The sequence below is a fragment of the Pundamilia nyererei genome, unplaced genomic scaffold (assembly GCF_000239375.1).
Source record: "Pundamilia nyererei isolate P.nyererei 1_Seehausen unplaced genomic scaffold, PunNye1.0 scaffold00050, whole genome shotgun sequence".
NCBI lineage: Eukaryota > Metazoa > Chordata > Actinopteri > Cichliformes > Cichlidae > Pundamilia > Pundamilia nyererei.
The window spans coordinates 1923741-1943940 of record NW_005187451.1 but is presented as its reverse complement, the minus strand read 5'-3'; the positions used below and the strand labels follow the sequence as shown (position 1 = coordinate 1943940).

Here is a 20200-nt window from a genome sequence, read left to right as displayed (position 1 = left end):
CGTTGGAGAAACGTGAACATTTTCCTTGTTTTGTATAACCTGCAGCTATCCTTTGAAGCAGCGCTCCTCTAAAACAGCAATAAGGATCATTATTAGGCCAAATGTAGATAACACAATAACTTTATAACTTAAAGCAAAATTGGGAACCGTAAAGTCCGAAACAAGTCTTTATATTAAGGCCATCAGTCACACAATACTGTTGGTCTGGGTCTAAACAGAGCGCGTTGTGTGTGACGTCTTCTTTTCTGCATGCAGCCGCTTTGAGCGTTCACAATAGAGCGCGTTTGCTGTCGCATTTTATTTATCGTGTGAACGAGCAGACAAAAAAAATCAGATTTGATCAAATCAGAATTGAGCATTAAGACCTGCAGTGTGAACGTAGCCTAAGCAATTGCTGGAGCGCCGTGTCACAAGGCAAAAATATTGAAACTGAAGGATGGTTGATGGATCAACAGCCAATCTTTATGATAGGAACGGATTAGGATCAATTGGGATTTGGCCAGAAGCTGATTTCCAGCAGGCGGCAGAGAAGTGGGGAAAAGTTTGAAACAGAAATAAAAATCTGACTAAAACCTGAAGCAGGGAAGTACAGAACCGCACCACCAGAGGGCAGTATTAGCTCACATTAGTCTCACTGACTGCTGCATCAGCAGCGCTCCTGCTCCCCCTGCTGGCAACTCGCTGCACATGCACTCCAGAGCAAATAGAGAATTAGAAATGTTTATTATTCACTAAATTCAATACTTTTTAGACAACATCATTTATGGAGGTACACAGTTACAAAAATGGTCTTTTTATAATAGCGTCAAAGAAAATAAATTCTTACAAAAATAAATGGCTCGCAAATGGTTTTTAAAATGACAACAATGTTCTTCATAAAAATACAAATGCAAGACGAATCACAAGCGAGTCTACATGAATTTAAGGTGTACAGTAGATTTTCACAAACGCTGAGGATTAAAGCTCGTTTTCATTGGCAAAGAATCAAATAAGTTCAGCTTATCGACAGAAACAGCGAGGCGGGTTTTTCAGGAGTGTGATGAAAACATACAGACGCTGTGGTTAATTTGACTAATTTGCATAGTTTAAACACACAACTATGAGCCTACAGTATGTACAAGCACGAATGAATCTCCAGGTTTTAGAGACCAACTGTAAATTTGTTCTGATATATACGAAGAGCACGACTCGTTAAAAGAACGCACAATACAACACTGCCACACACAGCCTGTTGGCCAGTTTTGGTGTCACAACATCTGTAAAAAAATATAAAAATCTCAGTGTCGACAAAAGCAAAAAAACGGTAAAAGAAAGCTGTTAAGTTCAGCCACGTTTAAGGTCGTTACGAACGCCGACGTGAGAAACCCTCAGCTAATGTTCGTCGGCCACACAGAGGCTGCGTTTGCTCACCTACAACATCACCGACTCTTATCTGTGGAGGAAAAAACAAAGAAAAGTCGCCTATCGGAGAGCAAACGCAGAAAAGCGAGCAAAGCGTTACCTCGGGCGACTAATTATTAGGTGACCTTCAAACCGCCTCTCTCCAACCGCAGCCTTTGATCCTCAGGAGTAGCCGTACCCTGCAAGCACTGAGGCCAAACAGGCCGGAGGCTCCTCCCCTCATTCTCTCCCAAAATCAGCGATTATTTGTTTACAGTAGATCATTAAACTTGCAGCGTGTTCCCCGTGTGTGTGTGAGCGTGAGTGTGTCCTTTAACTTTGGTCTCAGCAGGTCACAGAGTCTTTGTGGCATGTTGGAGTGTATCGTGTGCTGTGGGGAGAGTGGGTGCTCAGTGGTTCTTGTCATAGTCCTTCACCATGCGTTTGATGTGGAACAGTTTGTGTCTCAGCCGGCGGCACTCTGTCTTCTTAGCCTGGTAGTCGGACGTCTGCAGACGCAGCACAGAAAAGCCCGTTAAAACAGAAACTCCACACAGGTTTGGGTCAAAGGTCTTTAATAATAATAAATAATGTTTGTTTTAGGTGAGTTAATAAAAAATGCCTGATATGTCTCCTCACCTGCTTCAGGTCCTTCAGCTGGTTATATTCCTCAGCTACAATCTGGGGAATAACACAGAGGTTATAAGGTTTGTTGTGATCGTCATACACAAAGGAAACATTAAAGCTCACATTTTGTGTCTTTTATGCACAGAGAGCTTAATAAGCAATGACTTTTTTAACACAGTGGCTCTGAGTCACTCTTCACCCTCGATAAAGGCCAAGTCGAGAGACTCTACAAAGTCAGACAGGTTGGAGTTGTGATCCGAGAAATGAACTGTACAAAAACTGACAGTTAATGGAAAACTCTGATATTAGCATAACTCCCTGTAACAATTCTCAGAAAGGTTAGTATATTTATAACAGCGGGGGACCGATCAGCTTCTAAAAGCCAACGAGCAATGATGGAAAAAGCTCCTGCGTGTGACTCTCGGAGCTTAATATAGACGCTTTTCCATTAGTATCTACTCGGATCGACTGGTTTTCCATTACAACTGAAAACCAGCTAATGTGCATGATCGTTGTTATAGCAACGCATCCGACTGCGTAATTAGTATGCGTCACGAACGTTGAGGTGACGATATAAACTCTGGGTTAGTCTGTGTGGCTCCTCGTCGCGCTCGGGGAACGCAACTCGTGACTCTGCAAATAACGCCACTGACCAGCCAATCAGTGGCGTGCAGTCTGACGACATCACATTTTAGTACCTCCTCGGATCGCAGGTACGATGACCTGATGGAAAACCCTGAAAACTTTGGCGAGTCGATCCGAGTAGGTACCAAGGCGGACTTTATCATCGCAGTTTTTTAAGTGACAAACACAATAAATACGTCAAATATAGAACAAATGTAAATGTTTGTTTTGTCGTCTTTGCAGATCCAGGATCGTATTTAAGATAAGATAGAACTTTATTAATTCCTCGGGTGGGTTCCTCTGGGAAATTCGATGATTTATTATGTGAAATGAGTTCCACTGAGAGGGAGCTTCTCTATGATCCTGCTTTAGTGTCCTTTCCGTGTCCAGGCTCGTGCAGCTCAGCCGTGTCGTGACTTTCTGAGGAGAGGTTTCATCTCACCTGGTATTTGGCTGAGGTGTCGTCCAGCGTGTCCAGCTGCCGGCTGAGCTTGTTCAACTGGTCGTTAATGTCGTCCATCTCAGCACACAGCCGCTTGTACTCCCGAAGGTCGGCGTCAAACTCTCTCTTATAATCGTGTCGCTGATCATCCGATGTTATCTCTGGGTACATGCTGGAGGAAAAGAATGAAGGGAGGCAGGTGGTGCAGAGGAATGAATGATGGAGAGACAGCAAAGGAAAGAAAGACAAACATCAGCATTGCAAATAAATCTCGAACAATCAAAATGCAGAGTTATCAACTCCATCAGTCAAGTAAACGTTTACTTCTACAGCACATTTAAAACAACCAGCTTATAAGCATATGCACCATAATAACAGTCACTAAATCAACTGCAAATATACGCTAAAAATCATTAAATAAAACTAAGTAAAACAATGCTTTTTCTATAATAAAATCCAGCTCAACTAGAACTGAATCTGGATCTAGGAATATCCAAGAGCAGCTGGCTCACAGACCTCAGTGTCGTGATAGTTTAATAAGGTGCTGCCAAACCATTAAGACAAGTGCTGACATTTTAAACTGGATCCTGAAACAGAGCCAGTATCAGGAGACCAATTAGGGCTGCCACGATTAGTCGACTATCAAAATCGTCGACGACTGATTTAATAGTCGACGCGTCGTTTGAAGCTTTGTAAGATCACAAAAGACGCAGGAATAAGTAGCAGGATTTAAGAGTGTAATAACGGACTGAAACAGAAGATGGCAGCACTGCATGTACAAGGATGCCAGCTGCCGTTAAACCCCGAAGAAGAAGAAGCAGCTGTGTCCCAGAATTCATAGCGCAGCCCAGCTCAGTTTCCAACGATGGCGGCAGCTGTTAGTTTTAATATTACTCTTATTATTCTTTCTGGGTCACAAAATAAACGTTTAACATATTTTCAGGTGAGAATGTAGCTGTGTAAACCTCAAATATCTGCTCAGTTTATCAAGACACCGCATATTTTCAAAAGCGCTCCGACGTTTTCGGAGACGTCTGTTACCCACTAGCTCGTTAGCTAGCCGGGGGCTAGGCTAACTAGAGCTGTGAGAACACCGGACGTTTTCAAACCCACCGCCGTCTTTCGCTACTCAGGTTAAACATGATATATAAGTCACTTAGATAACTTAAAAATGTTGTTGTTTGGCTTTTTTCAGTATTTTATTTGTTCCTGAGTAAATCAGTTTGGCTGAGATTAAAGTTATAGTTTTTACACAGCTGAATAAACGTCAAGCAGACAGCTGATTATCAGAAGTGTGAGATGCTCCAGAATTTACTCCGGTGTCCTGTTATATTTTAGATAGCAAGGAGTTTATTAAACTTCACCGAAACAATCTGCAAATTTCATTAAAATTTAATAAACTATCATCTTGTCTTTATTGTTAGTTAGCACAGACCTTACACACTTAAAGCTGTAAGCTAATGATAGTTATATAAGAGCAGATGCTGCTGGTGCAATAAGCTGTACTTTTACGTCCAATGGATGATGATCTGATTAATCGAGTAATCGCAAAAATAATCGGTGACTATTCGACTATCAAAATAATCGTTTGTGGCAGCCCTAAGGCCATTAAAGGTGTAAAGCGCTCACGCCCTTTCTTTCATGCAAAAGGTGAGCTGCTGCTCAGCGTCCAGGCCAAGTGATCAAAGCCAGCATAAAAGAATGACTGATATTCCTTCAGCACAGAAACACTGAAAGTTCAGTTGTGGCGAGTTCAACTTTAAATGTCTCCCTCTGGGATACTGAAAGTGTGAATAAATGTAACCATGCACAGTGTAAATTTCCTGTCTCTATAATGGACCTTGTACCTTTGTCCCACTTCTCTAATTATGGCCGAGTACAGCTCATGTGAGGCGGCATGCTTTAGAGGATTAACTGCTCTCCTGGACAGAGCGAGGGAAACGCCGCGGCCTCTCGTCCTTTGAGTGTCTGTAACTTTACCATTTTAAACGTACATGTTTCAAATCAAGAAATGTTCTCCCTGCACTTTCCCTAAATGAAGGTACTGTGCATGGTCTTCTGAGCTTAGGAATTTAGTCGTGTCAGAGAATATAGGTCAGGTCCCGAGGGCACGACAGCATTCGGCTGCAATCCCCATCCTGAGTTTTTTGCCTAATGACATTTTCTTCTCTAATCCAGACTGTGAGTGAGCAGCTCACAGATAAAATAGAAGATTATTTCTCACCTCTCCAATTCTTCTGCATCCAGTTCATTGCCCGTCTCTCCTCCCGTGGTGTACTCCGTGTCATACTGAGACTCGTCCAGTTCTGGGTTACGTCTGCGCCTCTTGCCCCTGTTTGCAGAGGGTTTGCGGCCTCCGCCCGTCTCCTCTGAGGGGCTCGAGCTGGTCCCCCCGCTGTGGAAGAAAATGTCCACATCATGGCTCTGTTGAGTGAGGTGTGCTGTGACCAATGGTCGGCTGTTTGTCCGTTCAGAGTACCTGCAGAAAAAAGACATGAGAACGCAGCTTCTTCTTTCACGGGCTTACCCCCCCCCCGAGGGGGTAATGATTATAAGTTTAGAAGAGCTTAGAGCTCGGAGCTTTTTGTTTTTCACCAAGGAGATTTTTGCATTTGTGTTTTTCATCAGTTTGGGAAACAGTAATGGCAAACATCATCCCACACATGGAAAAGATCAGCAGCGTTTAAACCATAATGTGCTTGACGCTGCAGATAGAAGCACACGAAACAGACAAAACCAATCGATAACGTCAGCAGAGTTTTTCCATGTTGATCTCTGATTTAATGATCGATACTACTTTCTTACATTATGCAGCTAGACTGGAATTACATGTAAAAGAGATTTGGGGAGGGAACTTTGCATTATGAGGCTAAGATTTAAAAAAGCAGACTGTTTTCATCGTGCAATATGACCCAGAGTTACTGCAAAAAAGACGATCGGGTGTGCTGCCACCCTGTTTCCTTTTCCCTCAGCTTCCTTTAGCTTTTTTTAGTTTTCACAGTGCAGAAAGGTGTAGTCGAACATTTTAAAAATATTTAACCAAAGATTAAAAAGCTCTAACGACATTATAATCACAATAATAAAAGAGTGCTCCTAAATGCCCCGGGCAGACGCCATATGGAGGAAGGCAAAGGTAGACCTTTACTAACCCATTTATGATTATTGCTGCTCATATCTACAATCTGACTCTGTGCTGTATGGAGGCTCTCAGTGACCAGGAAGCAGCTACAGCTCTTTAATAATGAGAACGAGAGACACATTCAATTTTATGGGTTTGTGGGGATTTGTGGAGGAATCCAAATCCAATGGCACAGATATTACAAGCTCCTAAAAAACAATTGTGCACACTGCATCTCTGCTGCTTATCAAACACAGGTTCTGTTTGCCTTGTGAGGAAAATCTGCACTTTGAACCACATCGACTCAGCGTAAAGTGTGTGTATTTTGTGCTGTTAACAGCACAGTCTGAGCTGATATCTATATATCTATATATATAGATATATATAGATATATATAGATATATATAGATATATATAAAGACAGAAGGAAGTGTTTGTAACACAGCTTGTATCCAAACACTGCAAAGAAAACAAAAACAAGGTGCTTCAGAAATGCAAATATCCTGCTGTCGTCCTCAGAGAATTCAAACAACATGAAATTTTTACAAAAGGGAAAAGCACTCAGTGTTGTGGGCAGGGCAATATGTTTTTGTGGGGTTTAACATGGTTGGGTGAGCCATGTGCTCTAAAGTAGGCTTTGCTTTCTGTCAGAGGACCCCCCCCCCTAAAAAAATATAAACAGATTAATTCTGCATCATTGAGCCAAAGAATCTGTGGCAAAGATATTTTGTAACAATCTATTTCTTTTCTCTTCCTCTGATACAATAAATATGTTCAATGATAAGTCCTGAGCTCAGGGTAAAGTGTGTGTTCTTATTAGTGATGTCACACAGCTGACTGAAGTGACACAAATCAGGAAGCACGAAACAGTTCTGTGGTTCTGGCACTGTGTGGAAAGAATAACAATCTACAATAATAATAATACAGAGTATATACTATACACGCCAGACAAATATCTGCAAGCTCACGGTGTTGAGATAAGTATTCAAAGAAAAGTGAACCACCTACTCGTTGTTGTCGTACGCATCGTCATTGTAGGAGCTGCTCTCCACCTTGGGTGGGGGGTAGGAGACGACGCTGTTAACTGAGGTGTTAAGCGGCCCGCCTCCCTTCTCTGACACCAGCAGGGTCGGGGCATCCTGAACACTCCGGCTTTCCTCCACATTGTTCACCTTCAGCAGGACGGAAAAAGCAGAGAGAGCAGGTTCAGCAGATGCAAACAAACAGCTGAAGCACTCAAAGACCAGACCAGCACACGGCCTCGTTTCTCCTCTGACACATCGGATGCACCAAAACCATCTACTGGGAATTTGTTTTGTGCCATTCGTAATATTTACTAGTTCTACTTAGCAAAAGCTTTGAAGCAGTGAAATATACCAAAGTAGAAAGTGATAAAGGAAAGCGTTGGCTTCAATGATGGCTTTTAAAGACACAGAGAACGAGATGAAGGAAAAAGTTTAGTAATTAGTACTTTAAGTCTGAGTGAGCAGTCAGGCATAAAATTGCACTTTGCAATCCAACTCCACACTGAGCAGCTCGGCTCGCAGTGCACGAAAAGCTCAGGAGAGCAAAAACAAAGGAGAGCTACAGGAGGTGAATTATAAATCAAAACTAAGCCTAACCAAAAATAAACCAATTCTTTCAGACTGCAATAAAATACTGTTTGTTTTACTGACGCCTGTTTCTGATCCTTAAAACCTAAAGCAGTGAATGACATACACAGCAATGCTTCACTTCTTTCTACTCTCTCACGTCTTCACGGACACCTGGAACGGATCTGCCCTTCCTGTCTGTCGTTAAACAAAAGGAGTCGAAACGTTTCCCTGTATTTCCAAGTCCTTCCTGTGAGGTCAGGTGACAGCATGACGGCTTTCCTCACAGTGAAGGCCTCCGGGTCGGTCAGTGTTTAAGCCACTAAGTGTATCAATGATTAGACCTGCGAACAAAGCAGCGGCCTTGAAACGCGCTCTACTATCTCTACTACCTCGCACCGAGGGTTTACTAACCAACCACCGTACACAGCTCTACTCCTGTGATAACATCGACCAGGTTTTCCGCTCTCTAGGTGGTACATCGCTAAATTCCTGAGAGCTAAACATCAGCCTTGCCCCTAAAAAACAATAATCACACTGGGTGGAGCGCTTGGGTGGGGGCGAGCAGGGCTTCGTGCAGCTGCAGGAGAATCCTGTTGGAAGAATCTCAACAATGTCCTCTCAGTGAGAAGCACAGCGGCTGTGAGCGCAAGCACAGTAAGAATGTCTGAGAGTGCTGGGCCTGCTGAAGCAAAGCCAGGAGGCAAAGATTGACAGGAAGATTAAAAAAATGGCTTGCAGGCAATGTTGGATGTTGATGAGGAGGTGCTGACCCATGGAGCAGCAGTATAAATGAGGCATAAGTGCATGTCAACAAAGGAAGGAATTAGGGGGCATAGACAAAGAAACAGAGTCTTGATGGAGACTCTTAAGGCTTAAAAGCAGAAAATCAGGAGATGTGTCTGTGTCAGCTGGGAAAGGTCGGCTTGCATAACTTTATAAACCTTTTATTTGAGGTAATTAAGTAGAGATGATGGTCTTTACAGAAACTTGTTAGAGCAGTGACTAATCAGAGATTTAACTACTCAGACACGAGGTGAAAATGTGGAAGAGTAAGCGATTCTTTGCTCTCCAACTCACCAATATTTTCTCATTGTAATGTTGAGTTCACGCTGCTTAAATGTCCTGACAGAACATTTTCTAACTGTGAAGCAGCTCAGGATGCTGCAGACAGCCCTGCAGGAACCGACTCTGATGACCTCATGCAGCACACACAATGCAGCGCACCACCTCGGGCCAGCTGAATGCAGCTTGTGTGTGAGGTCATCAGAGCGAGCCAGGCCTCCCTGAGCTCAACAACAGAGACGGGTCCAATCTCAGACCGACCACAGCCTTAGACTGTCACTCGCCTGGTGCTTAAAGGAGCCAAACGAGGCCGATGACTCATTCTGTGGCAGAGACACAGGTAGTGTGTCAACAAAGTAATAAAAAAAGCCTGCAGTGTGAACGTGACTGGCTGTGATCATCATAATGATAGTAATATAATGAACGCAAGGACAGGAGAAAGCCACTGGCACACGCTGGCCGATGTGCTTCATGTAGAGCGCAGTCTTCATGCAGGACGTTTGACGCACTGACTACAGATCATATATGTTGTAAACGTATAATTATCTGCTCCCACTGATCATTAAATCCTCTAAGATTCATCTTTCTGTGACTAAAAATATACTTTGGTGTTTTGACTTCTCGGAGAAATTTGTTCTAGTGAAGAGACTTCATTACTGCTCCTGCAACGAGCTTGATGACTTCACTGTGCTCCATTATTAGGCAGCAGTGCTAGTCACTGTGGGCTCGTCTCATTCACTCCGCCCTGCCTGTACACCTCTGCGCGCTATGTTACACTCTCGGGAAGGACGAGCTCTCTCAACAACAAACGGCTCTATATCATTCACCAGTACAACACGTCTGTTTGGTGGAACTTCAGGTATCTTTGCAAGGGCTACACTGTGACTCCCAGCGTCCTTCGACACACCGGTGTAATCAAATGATATTAGGCGAGAATGTAGCAGTCTTAGTTTTGGTTGTGTGGCCTGCGTCGGCTGTCTTAGGGCGAGAGGGAGGATGCAGCGGAGAACATGCAAACTCCACACAGAAAGGCCTGATGGTGGAATTGAACCCAGGACCTTCTCGCTATGAGGCAACAGTGTGAACCACTGTGCCCTGTTTAAGCATAATTAATCTGGGTTTCTTTCTTTTGTAGCTGGCATGTATCTGCTATGTGCCACGTTTGTATATTTATCTGCGTTTCTGACATTCGAGTGGATGATGTTTGAACAAACACTAGATGGGAACAGGAAATGAAGACCATTAGTGTGATGAGGTGCTGTGCCGGAAACCTGCAGTACATTACGTGACTGAAAACATTTCTTAGATAAAAGTGCACGTTTCTCTGCATCCTTGATTCATCAGACTATCCTGTTACGGCTGGTTACGAACTATAATTAAATCTCTTACACAGCGCTCCCACATTTCAGTGCCTGGTCCTACATGACTGAAAGGCTGTGGACTTTTAGAAAAACACAGAGGCAAACCACCTGCCTGCTTACCATCTCCTCGGGTGGTTAATGATTATTCAGACTGAAACCAGGTTGTAGGCCATTTGCAAACAATCACCGATTGCTATCATCCTGACCCTGAACAAAGTGACTCGGTCAGAGGAAACGTTAGCGTTGGCGTTACTGTTTCCCTGCTGAACCTTTCGCAACATCACACATGAAACTCCTCTCGGACTGTGAACTCATAAAGCCAGGCAATAAAAGCATATGAGAGAAGTAAACTGGCGATCAACACCAATCAACTGTCTCTCGACGCAAGTTATATGTTACAAACAGCAGGGGTAATCAACAGACTAAAATAGGGTATGTGCAAGTCTCTGCTTGGCTATTTACAGGTCACCACAATCGCCTACCTGTCATTATCACTGATGACTATCTACACAAGAAGATTACCTCACTGACAGCTGCCTGCTCACCTACTTCGCTGCCATTTAGCAACAAATCACATTATTTGTGACAGAGAGGTAAAGCAAGTCGGCTTAATCGTTTATGCAAAAGACACAAAACAAACCCCGCTGTGGTTGAGCATTTCATCATCTTATCAAATCTGTCGTGATTACTGTGCTCCACCTGAGGCTGGATTTAAACTCTGCGTGACCCTGCTCGCTTGACTCCAAGCTCTGCATGCATCGACTCTAGGCTAGTTTGGGGCAAAGGAAATGCAGGAATGCAGGAAGGAAATGCGATTTAGTTTTTTAAATCCTCCATTTAAACGTTATTCCACCATCCTGTTGTCTCTTACCCAGTCCTCTACATCTCTGCCCTCTGAGGCCTTCCCACCAACAAGAGGCTCTTCCCAGTAAATATTCGGTTTGCCGTAGCGCCAGATCTTCCCTCTTGTCCTCTGAGCGAAGAAAGCAGCAACACTCAAGGCGATGACAACCAGGAATCCACATGCCATTGCAATTCCCTGGTAACGACAAGAATATGAGTCTGAGTACATCACGAAAGAGATAAGCGCCGAGATAAAGTTGGTTTATCCCGGTACAAAAAGTACAAATGTGTGGCAACATTACGAGTCACAGTGCTGCACAGAACTAATGTGAGAAGGAAATCTCACTTACACCACAGTTTGAACAGGTTTTAACAAGCAGATAACAGAAAACAACTGAAGTCGTTACCATTTTCACTTTTAAACGGCTGATAAACACAGAAATAATCAAAAAACAAATCAATCAAGAAAACCTCTCGCAGACTTTTTACCATTTCAGAATAAACAGGTTCATCGGGCAGCGTCATCATTAAATAATCCTGGAAACAAATCCTTCATTTAATATAGCTACAGACCTCCTGTGGGTCCACAAAGCAGTAATGGTACAGGTACTGGTTGTACATGGGGAAGCCTCCCACTCCTCCCATCTGCGAGTAACTGGTCTGGTAAAGATTCTGGCACATCATGAGCATTGGATTGTACATCATACTGGAGGAGCTCTGGGCCATGGGGTTTACCCCCACGATGTAGACGATGTTTATGATGCCCTGAAAGACACAGAAACAGTGCACCGACATATTTAGTGTAAGAGTAAAGACACATGTGACATCTGAGGGCTGATTAGTGAAAGAGGCGTTTCAGAGGCAGCAGCATCAGATTACATGATGGCAAACAGTCAGCAGCAATCTTATCACATGTGTGGAGAACACATTGTGAGTCCAAAGGCCACAGTACAAGGAGGAGACAGACACCTTCCACGTTGGACTAACAAATGTTCACTGGCTCTCTGGCTTTCATAAGTATGTATTTAATAGTCAAATCAAGTGGAATCATTTTTAAAAAACAAACATTTATGTTAACAGTAAATGAATGAATCATCACAGTGAAAGCTTCCAGGTCAGCACAGAAAGTCAGACTCTCTCTTTTCACACTGGCTGCAGAGTCGTGCTCTGTACACTGAGCTCAATAAACGTAATGGTGTGCTGGATTAACATCTGTATGCAGCGGTCCAACAGAGCGAAGAGTAGAAGTATTCGGCTTCAAATGATGTTTCTGGTATTTCGGGTTTTAGAAAACATCCAAATTTAAATACTATTCATAACAAAGAAAGGCGTTCCCAGTTTTGACTGTCGGCGTAGGTGTGAGATGGGAAGCTGGCAGGAAAATACTGATGATGATATGATTATGTTAAAAATACACTTTATTATTCTAATGGAGTTCCAGTTTACTATCCACCTGAATTAACCTGAAAGAGCAGAGCTCTCACAGACATGCTTGTTGTCCATGTATGTATCTGTGCATGTGACTTATTATATCATTACATCACTGAGCTCGGTACCACAACGACTATCAGCTGTTTGCAGTGGACAACACCGTCTACAGGCCCAATATTACAAACTTAAACTCAGAAGCTAAACAATCTGTTTGTGTTTCCCTCTATTCATATTTTTGTGGCGACCAAAATCCCCACGAGTCTGAAGACACTTTTGAGGCTCAAAATGTGGTTTTCGAGTCAGGGTTACAGTTAGGCTCAGGGTCAGGCTCAGGCTCAGGCTCAGGGTCAGGCTCAGGGTCAGGGTCAGGGGCTAGGGAAAGCATTGTGTTAATGACATGTCCCCACAAAGATATGAAAACATGGTGTGTGTGTGTGTGTGTGTGTGTGTGTGTGTGTGTGTGTGTGTGTGTGATGACTGTAAATTAATTTCCCTTTAAGCTTTACTGTCTGTGCAACAACAGTTTAAGTATATGTCTTGAGCTAAAATTATTTTAGCTGCATGATGATAAAGTTGAGCTCAGGGGGGTTGGGGATTTTTGTCAAACAGCTGATGAGAACGACTACAAAAGGTTTTGTCCTAAATGGGAGGTTTATGAGGGAGCTCGAGTCACGTTGGGGGGGCTGTAGCTCAGGAGGCAGAGCGGGTCATCGAATAACTGGAAGGTTGGTGGTTTGATCCCTGGCTGCTGCAGTCTGCATGCCAAATATCCTTGATACTGACCTCAAGTTGCTCTCTGCATCCATCGGAGTGTAAATGTGTGTGAACGCTAGACAGAAAGCACCTGTGTGAATGAGGCATGCTGTGTAAAGCACTTTGAGTGCTCAGGTACATTATTCACCGTGTTATGCTAGCTTTTGTAAATAATTGACTTATTTAAAGTAAAGGGCTCCTGTGTTTCAGTCTCCTCAGTGATGCAGAAGCACAGAGTCAGAGTTCGCTCCATCAGATGAAGGTTCTCTTCTATTATCTCCAGAAAATTAGTAAAAATATATTTACAGCTTTAAAACTGTCCAGCAAAGGTGTTTTTATTTGGTTTTGTACCTTGTTTAGTTTGAATTTGTCGAGACTTCTTTGCTTTACTGATTATTTGCCACTCCCATATTTACAGTGTTATGATAGCCCAACCTGGCTAACACTGAGGAGACAAATAAAGTGTTGAGAAACATAATTTTCACATGAATATTATGCTTTCAGAAGATCATTCACCAAAGTACTTGCACTCCTCTGTGTGTGTGTTAATAAAAAAAGAGCACATGGGAAACTAAAAGCAGTTTTACCTGCAGGGCAGCCATCAAAACGCTGGATATCAAGACAGCCAGGAAGTACTTTCTGCTGCGGACTGCGTTGGTTTTAGAGAAGCTGGCAATGAAGAAGGCCAGTGCTCCTACGAAGTTAATGGCTGCCATGGCAATCATAGCAGCTTTGGCCGAGTAAGGAGAAATGTAGGAGCCGGAGCCGTAGTAGTTTCCGTATCCGCCGTAACCACCGTAGCCCGAGCCGTAGCTGCCTCCAATGTAGCCGCTGCCGTAGCCCATCCCAGAGCCGTAGTAACCCATTCCCGAGCCGTACCCGTACTGGATATCCCACATGAGCGTGGAAGCCACACAGGCGAATATCGCCAAACACAGCACTATGACTGTGACCATCATGGCTTTGACGATCCCAGGAGGTGACAGCCATTTGTAGAAGTGCTGCGGTTTGTCCTCCATGTAGTAGGATCCCGGTGGAGGTGGGTACACGTTGTAGTCGCTCTGAGGGCCATGGAAGCTCGCCGCAGGCCCAAAGCCATTGTTGGGTGGAGGGGTGAAAGGGGGACTGTAGACCGGCGGACTCTCGTAATGCTGTTTGTCAAACATCGCTCAAAGACGTCTGAAAGTGTAAAAAGAAACACACAAAAAGTCCGTCAGCAACCGAGAGATCAACATGTACGGCGCACAGGCGGGAGGAGCCGTCCTGAGCTGCGTTTCAGCTGAACTGATATGAGCAACGCTACATGAGCAGATACGGGAAAACTAGGTGTGACTAGCAAACGAGGACAGTGTAAATGTTTTACCACTTACAAGGGAGTGCGTTTTATGATGGCACAACTAAGCTTTGTTTATCCAGTTTTCTCCTGTTTGGCTGAGAAAATCACGTCTTGGACAGATCACATAGAAAAAGACACACAGAGAAAAAAATGAGAGGAATAGCCGCAGTTATGAGGTCTGTGAAGCAGCCGAGTCAGAATCAGTACGGAGACGTCAGTACCAGGACAGGGAGAGCATCCAAACAACAATACTTTCCTTTCTGCCTCTTTACAGGCTGTGGAAGTGTCTCTAGCCTCACGATGTCCACAATTTGAATATTTCACATCTCAGTATCCAGCTAAACATTTTTCTGCTACACAGAGATTTGCAAGGCCGCAGTTTACGACATAACAATCCCCATTCTTCTAACGCCGAGCTGTACAGGGAGTGGGAGGCCAACACGTTTCACTGAAAGGCATGTAAACAGCTTTCCTGCAGAAGACCTCGAGGCCTCCGTTACCTTTATGTTACTGAAAACTGTGCTCTCTCTGTGTGTGGTGTAAATACGAGTATAACAAAGCGTTACACCTGCAACTCATTAGTTAGCATTGTCATTCAACAAATAAAGTGTAACCGGATCTCAAGTTTCATTTAAAACAGCATGTAGACACGTACAGAGCCGGTGGAAGAGCACGTTTGACATTTTTCTTACTCAGTTTCTGTGCTGAGATGTTTCGGGGGGGTTATTGGTAATTAAAAAAAAAGAAGGAAAAGCCTAAGATGCCGAGTCATTCAGAAGTTTAGACACACAGAGAGAGACACAGTCCCTGGCACTGCCCACAGTGTCATAACTCTTGCTCTTTTATGGGACTCGGGTGAACACAATGGAAGAAGAGGTCTCGCCTCAGAGCCTCCATCTCAGACACCTTCCCATTATACCCTCCCTCGGTCCTCCGTGTCCTTCAACCCCCTTACAATTGCCCTGTCTCTTAACTCTCTCCCCCGCTTCTCTCCTGCCCTCCATAACTTCTTGTCTTTGTTTCAGGAGCAGGAGGGCAAGAAGTCAAGGCTGCCCGTCACGGGAGCAGTGTTGCTATGAAACCAAAGTTAGAGAGAGAGAGAGAAAGAAATTGGGGCAGTGTCCGGGGACGATCAAACAAGGGCTCCTCTGTGCTGCTCCTGCACGGACGGAGGCAGAAAACAGAAAAACAGAAAGAGGGGGGTACAGGTGGATGAGCATGTCCTTTGTTCTCAGCTGGGTGCTCGTTTAGTTCCTGCTACTGCGTTTGTTTATATCGGTAATTTAGCTTTTTACAGCAGCCCACTATCCCCAACTCAATAAATGTTGAGCAATGAAACAAACCAACAGAGGCCCAGAAGATGCAATCAAACAATGAGTTTGAATGAACACAGGAGAAGAAGTCTGCAGCATCACATCAGCACACGTCTCCTCCTAAGAATGCACTTGAAAATGCTTTTATAACATCGGGGTTAACGCCCCTTCTCACGTCGATTACAGATCAAATACATTGATTACAGTAAATGGTACATGTTAGATGGCTAAAAAAGTTCCTCTTCCTCTCCATATATGGCAATAAATTTCAAGCCTAGATGGTCTAGAGGGCTTGTCCTTTCTTGACTGGTCTTCTGTCATCTGTTACCAAGCAAACTGAAATGCAGTTAGAAGCTAAATGAATTTGGGGCCTTTGGCCTGACAGGATTATATGTGTTTGTAAGTGTGAAGCTGTTTATCCTTCTGTGCTCCAAGTCACCTACACAATAGATTGTGAAGACACAGCGCTTCACAAAGCTTAAAGCCTTCTTTAATAGACTGAGCATCAACTCTGAATGAGCACAAACATGCAATGTGTATAAAATATGTAATAAAAAGGTTAATATGGTGGCAATAGCTTTAATAAACATCTTTAATGCAATATCAGTGCTGTAGGATATTATTAATGCAATGGTAATAATGCAGGTTATATTGTAGCAGTAAAATAATTTCTGTATGTCCACACCACTCAGCTCTGACTGCGTGACTTCTACCTCACATTTAATTGCTTCTCCCTAAAATTTCCACTTGATTGCACAAGCAAAAGCAGAGCACCTCAGGTCATCTCAGGAAGAAATCAGCCAACAAGCCACTACACACTTAAAATACTCTGTTTTAAATAAATAATAAAACTACTATTACTATTACTACTTCAGATTGAGAGCTTGTACATGAACAAGAAAGATGTTTGTAGCTGCAGCACAATGATTGTTATAGCCCACAAAAACATGGGGATTACTTATTGGGGACCTTTTCTCCCAGTACTGGCCTGGATACAGTGTAACTACTGTAGCAGGAGTAGTACAACACCGACAGCAGTATCAGTACGTGTTTGTCTAACACTGGGTTGCCTGGCTCGTTTTGAGGCTGGGCAGAGAGCGCAGTGCTTGGACCGAAGTCACAGGTCACGTCAGACGCCCACCAGCCACAGTCTGAGCACCACTACAACACAGAGTCTCTATCATCCGTCGCTCATGAAGGAATTCCAGTTATACAGTCACATGCCGTACATCTGTCAAAAACTATTAGACCCCTGCCCGATGTAGGCTGCGACCCACTGGCACACTCACACGGGAGTCAGCCAAGACTTCCTGCTCAAAAACACCCACTGACAAAGCTGCACCATAAAATCTGTGGGGAATAATCACAGCTTTCTTTTAATGCTCTAACACGAAAAAAGCTTGAGGGACGCGTTTCACCTGGTGGTTTTAAAACCCTCCCCGTGCCAGACCGAGACACAAAGACAGGCACACGGACCTCCAACAATGACTTTACAGAATAACCAGCTGATTGAGGAAAAAGTAGGCAAACTGAAGCAGGAGGTAGGCAACAGACCCCTGGTGTCTACAACGCTTACACGGTCTTAATAAAGGTTGCATTAAGAGTCGGATCAGCCATTAGAGTAGCTCTGCTTTAAATATGAAGGATGATAAGATCACGGCGCTGTAAGGTGTGCAGTATTTTGCATGGCCAAAGCACAACTTCACACACATGTATTTATATTCATACGCGCTAACCTGGGTACATACATCACTGAGGTAACACAGCGGTCTAACCGATTACATGCTTCAAGTACTTTGGATTTAACCGTGATTTATTTTACGTCAAACTAAATACTCGTCGTGATATCAATACAGGCGGGGTTTGCGCTCTTTCGAACAAGAGGGATTCTGGTAGTTTTAAACAGATTTATGTACCGAGCGTAAGCTAGCTAGCAGGACTCGGGGGTCGTTAGCCCACCTGTCGAAGTAACGAATGTAAACCCGACACTCGCTGTAACAGCGGCAAGTATGAACAACTTTATGAGACATTAAAGAAAGTTACCTCACTTCTTAGAGGCAAAAAAGTCACAGTCTGCATTACCTCTATCCACCTCACGGTTATCTTACCTGAGGTCGCCGAAGGGGGGGGATAGAAACTTGACCAGTGTCCGCCCTTATTTCCTGTCAAAACTCTCCTTCCTTTAAAAGTGTGAAGCTGTTTGGGAAACTAAAGCGCCCGTAGAAAAATGCGTTTCTCCGTTTAAAGTAAACCTCTGTCTGAAAGCAGCGCTGGAGTGGTTTCTCCGTCTGTATCAGCCGTCTGTCCCCGGCACAGAGGCGCAGTGAGCGGTCTCTGAACAAGTGCTTTGTCCCGCTGGTCCGCCGCGATGATGAGGCCCGCCGCGCTACACCACCGCCTTTCAACCGCAAGAGGTCGCGCTTTCTGCCTTAGCACGGCGACACACCAGACGCACGCATTATTAGAAAGCAATGTTTTCGCAGCAGTCACATAGTAATAACATTTAGCAACAAAAGGGCTCAAAAAAACGGAAGCAGGCATAGTCTTCCGCTAGACGATATAGTTCTTAAAGCTCATCAACAAACCGGCTTCAGCGTAGATGCTTAAGAGGGACCGTAAAAAGTTTACACTAGTTAGAAAATAACACCGAGAGGGGAAAAAATACAAATTAAAACTTTTGCTAGGATTTGTTTTCAATAACAGCTGTATTTTTGGCACGTGCTCTTTAATTATGTATTTATTCATTCATTTGGCTGGAGGAGTTTTTACAGGTTTATACAGTAAGTCAGATATAAAATTAGAATAAAAGTTTGCAGTTGGGGGCCAACACATGTGTTCAGTGTACTGTCACATAAACACTCATATTAAATAACACTGATACTTCACAGCAGTTCTAATACAGTTTGATAAAATTAATAAATGGAGAAAAAAACTGGTGTTTTTAATAAGTCGAGCTGATAGAGTAAAATAGTGCTAGTAGTATAGAGATGATAGTGCCATATAAACAAATACTGCTCATTTATTCCCTGTATTTTTACTTTAATGCTGCTCTGTTACACTGTTATCCTCAATGAACCTTAATAAACAAGGATTAAAGAAGGAGTTCTTGTAAATAAACCTTTGGTATTTCACTCCGGGAAAAACACTGTGATAGACATGATTCATGTTAGTGTAATGCTTTGTGATTCATGGCATAATTCAAAATGTCCTGTTTCTTCTGGGGGGGCAAACACTTGCTTTTAAAAGAATAAGATCACATCACGCTTTGTCTCGTGCAGTTTTTCCTTCACTGTTCTATTTTCATCTCACAACCAATCGATTTTTGGTTATTCGTTTCCTAGAGCGTACAAGATCAAAGCGGTGCAAACTGTAATAGTTGGGAAGGTGTCACCTTTCGTGTTTACGTGCACAAAAAGAGTGAAGTTCAAGAGGTTCACCTCCTTGGATCGGTGCCACAAACACTGCTAGTGCCAGGTCAGCTAAGAGTACAATGGGGACGTGGAGAGGAATGTTTTACTTCATTCCTTTTAAATCAGGAATAAAAACTCTTCATTGCAGTCTTTTTTAAACATTTCCCCTTCTAGTGCCGCACAGCACGAGTCACTGTGATTTTCCACGTCCAAATCCTCCACGACATGTAGCTGTAATCGGCTGCTTCATTTGTAAATAGAGCTGTAACTTTAATCCTCAGTCACGCAGCTACATTTTAATATAATTATAGAATTCAGCAGCCTAAACTCCTCCAGTAAGGCATTGCATTACATATTCATAAGCTTGATGGTAGCCTGGCTTACCTGGCTTTATCTGTACAGATTTTACTTTTAAATCTCAATCAGTAAATTATGTCTAAATATACTCATATATCAGCGAGATTCATCAAATCTGAGAGAAATCAGCATAAATCCAACATATATGTAAACCTGCCATCATATCAGAGGTTATTTAGTCCCTGTACAGTAATTGTGTTTTTCTGTGTGTGAGGTAGCACGTCTGACTGTTTTGTAGAGTTTGAACCCAACACATCCCAGTCTGTTTAAGCAAAGCAGTCCTGCAGGGGGCCAGACCTGCACACACCTGTTACTGTAGGGAATGTTCACATGTTGAGAACAAGAAAAAGACCTCATTCCTCAAAATACAAACATATCAAGAGTTTGCTTCTGACAAGTACTCGCATCCTCAAAGCAGTCCAAGGGACCCCTGTCCCAGTCTGAGCTTCAGCCACAGACACTAAATAATTACTCTGTAAAAGCAGAGAGTGTGTGTGTGTGTGTGTGTGTGTGTGTGTGTGTGTGTGTGTGTGTGTGTGTGTGTGTGT

General features: G+C 43.4%; 1 protein-coding gene across 3 annotated transcripts; it reads right to left on the bottom strand.

Moving 5' to 3' along the window:
• Nucleotides 1-704: 704 nt before the first annotated feature.
• On the bottom strand, nucleotides 705-18270 carry LOC102204869 (occludin). Of its 3 annotated transcripts, none has more exons than XM_013910884.1 (9): nucleotides 17994-18270; nucleotides 13824-14415; nucleotides 11626-11817; nucleotides 11081-11248; nucleotides 7200-7363; nucleotides 5298-5552; nucleotides 3074-3245; nucleotides 2020-2061; nucleotides 705-1889 (listed from the first exon to the last, which is right to left on the bottom strand). In XM_013910884.1, exons 2-9 carry the CDS (start codon nucleotides 14400-14402, stop codon nucleotides 1791-1793), a joined length of 1671 nt encoding a protein of 556 aa, XP_013766338.1. In that variant the 5' UTR covers nucleotides 14403-14415; nucleotides 17994-18270; the 3' UTR covers nucleotides 705-1790. The 3 variants fall into 3 exon arrangements, with proteins under 3 accessions (XP_013766338.1, XP_005733210.1, XP_013766339.1); XM_005733153.1 differs by having other exon boundaries at nucleotides 5298-5468; XM_013910885.1 differs by lacking the exon at nucleotides 17994-18270 and adding an exon at nucleotides 17929-17983.
• Between the last annotated feature and the right edge of the window lie 1930 nt (nucleotides 18271-20200).

What these genes read in the sequence shown, in the direction of transcription:
- LOC102204869 (XM_013910884.1), bottom strand. Translation starts at nt 14,402, where the DNA reads ATGTTTGACAAACAGCATTACGAGAGTCCGCCGGTCTACAGTCCCCCT. An exon ending in GATGCGTACGACAACAACGA is followed by an intron (nt 5,553 to 7,199) that starts GTAGGTGGTTCA and finishes TTTTTTCTGCAG; the next exon opens with GTACTCTGAACGGACAAACA. An exon ending in ACACCTCAGCCAAATACCAG is followed by an intron (nt 2,062 to 3,073) that starts GTGAGATGAAAC and finishes GTTATTCCCCAG; the next exon opens with ATTGTAGCTGAGGAATATAA.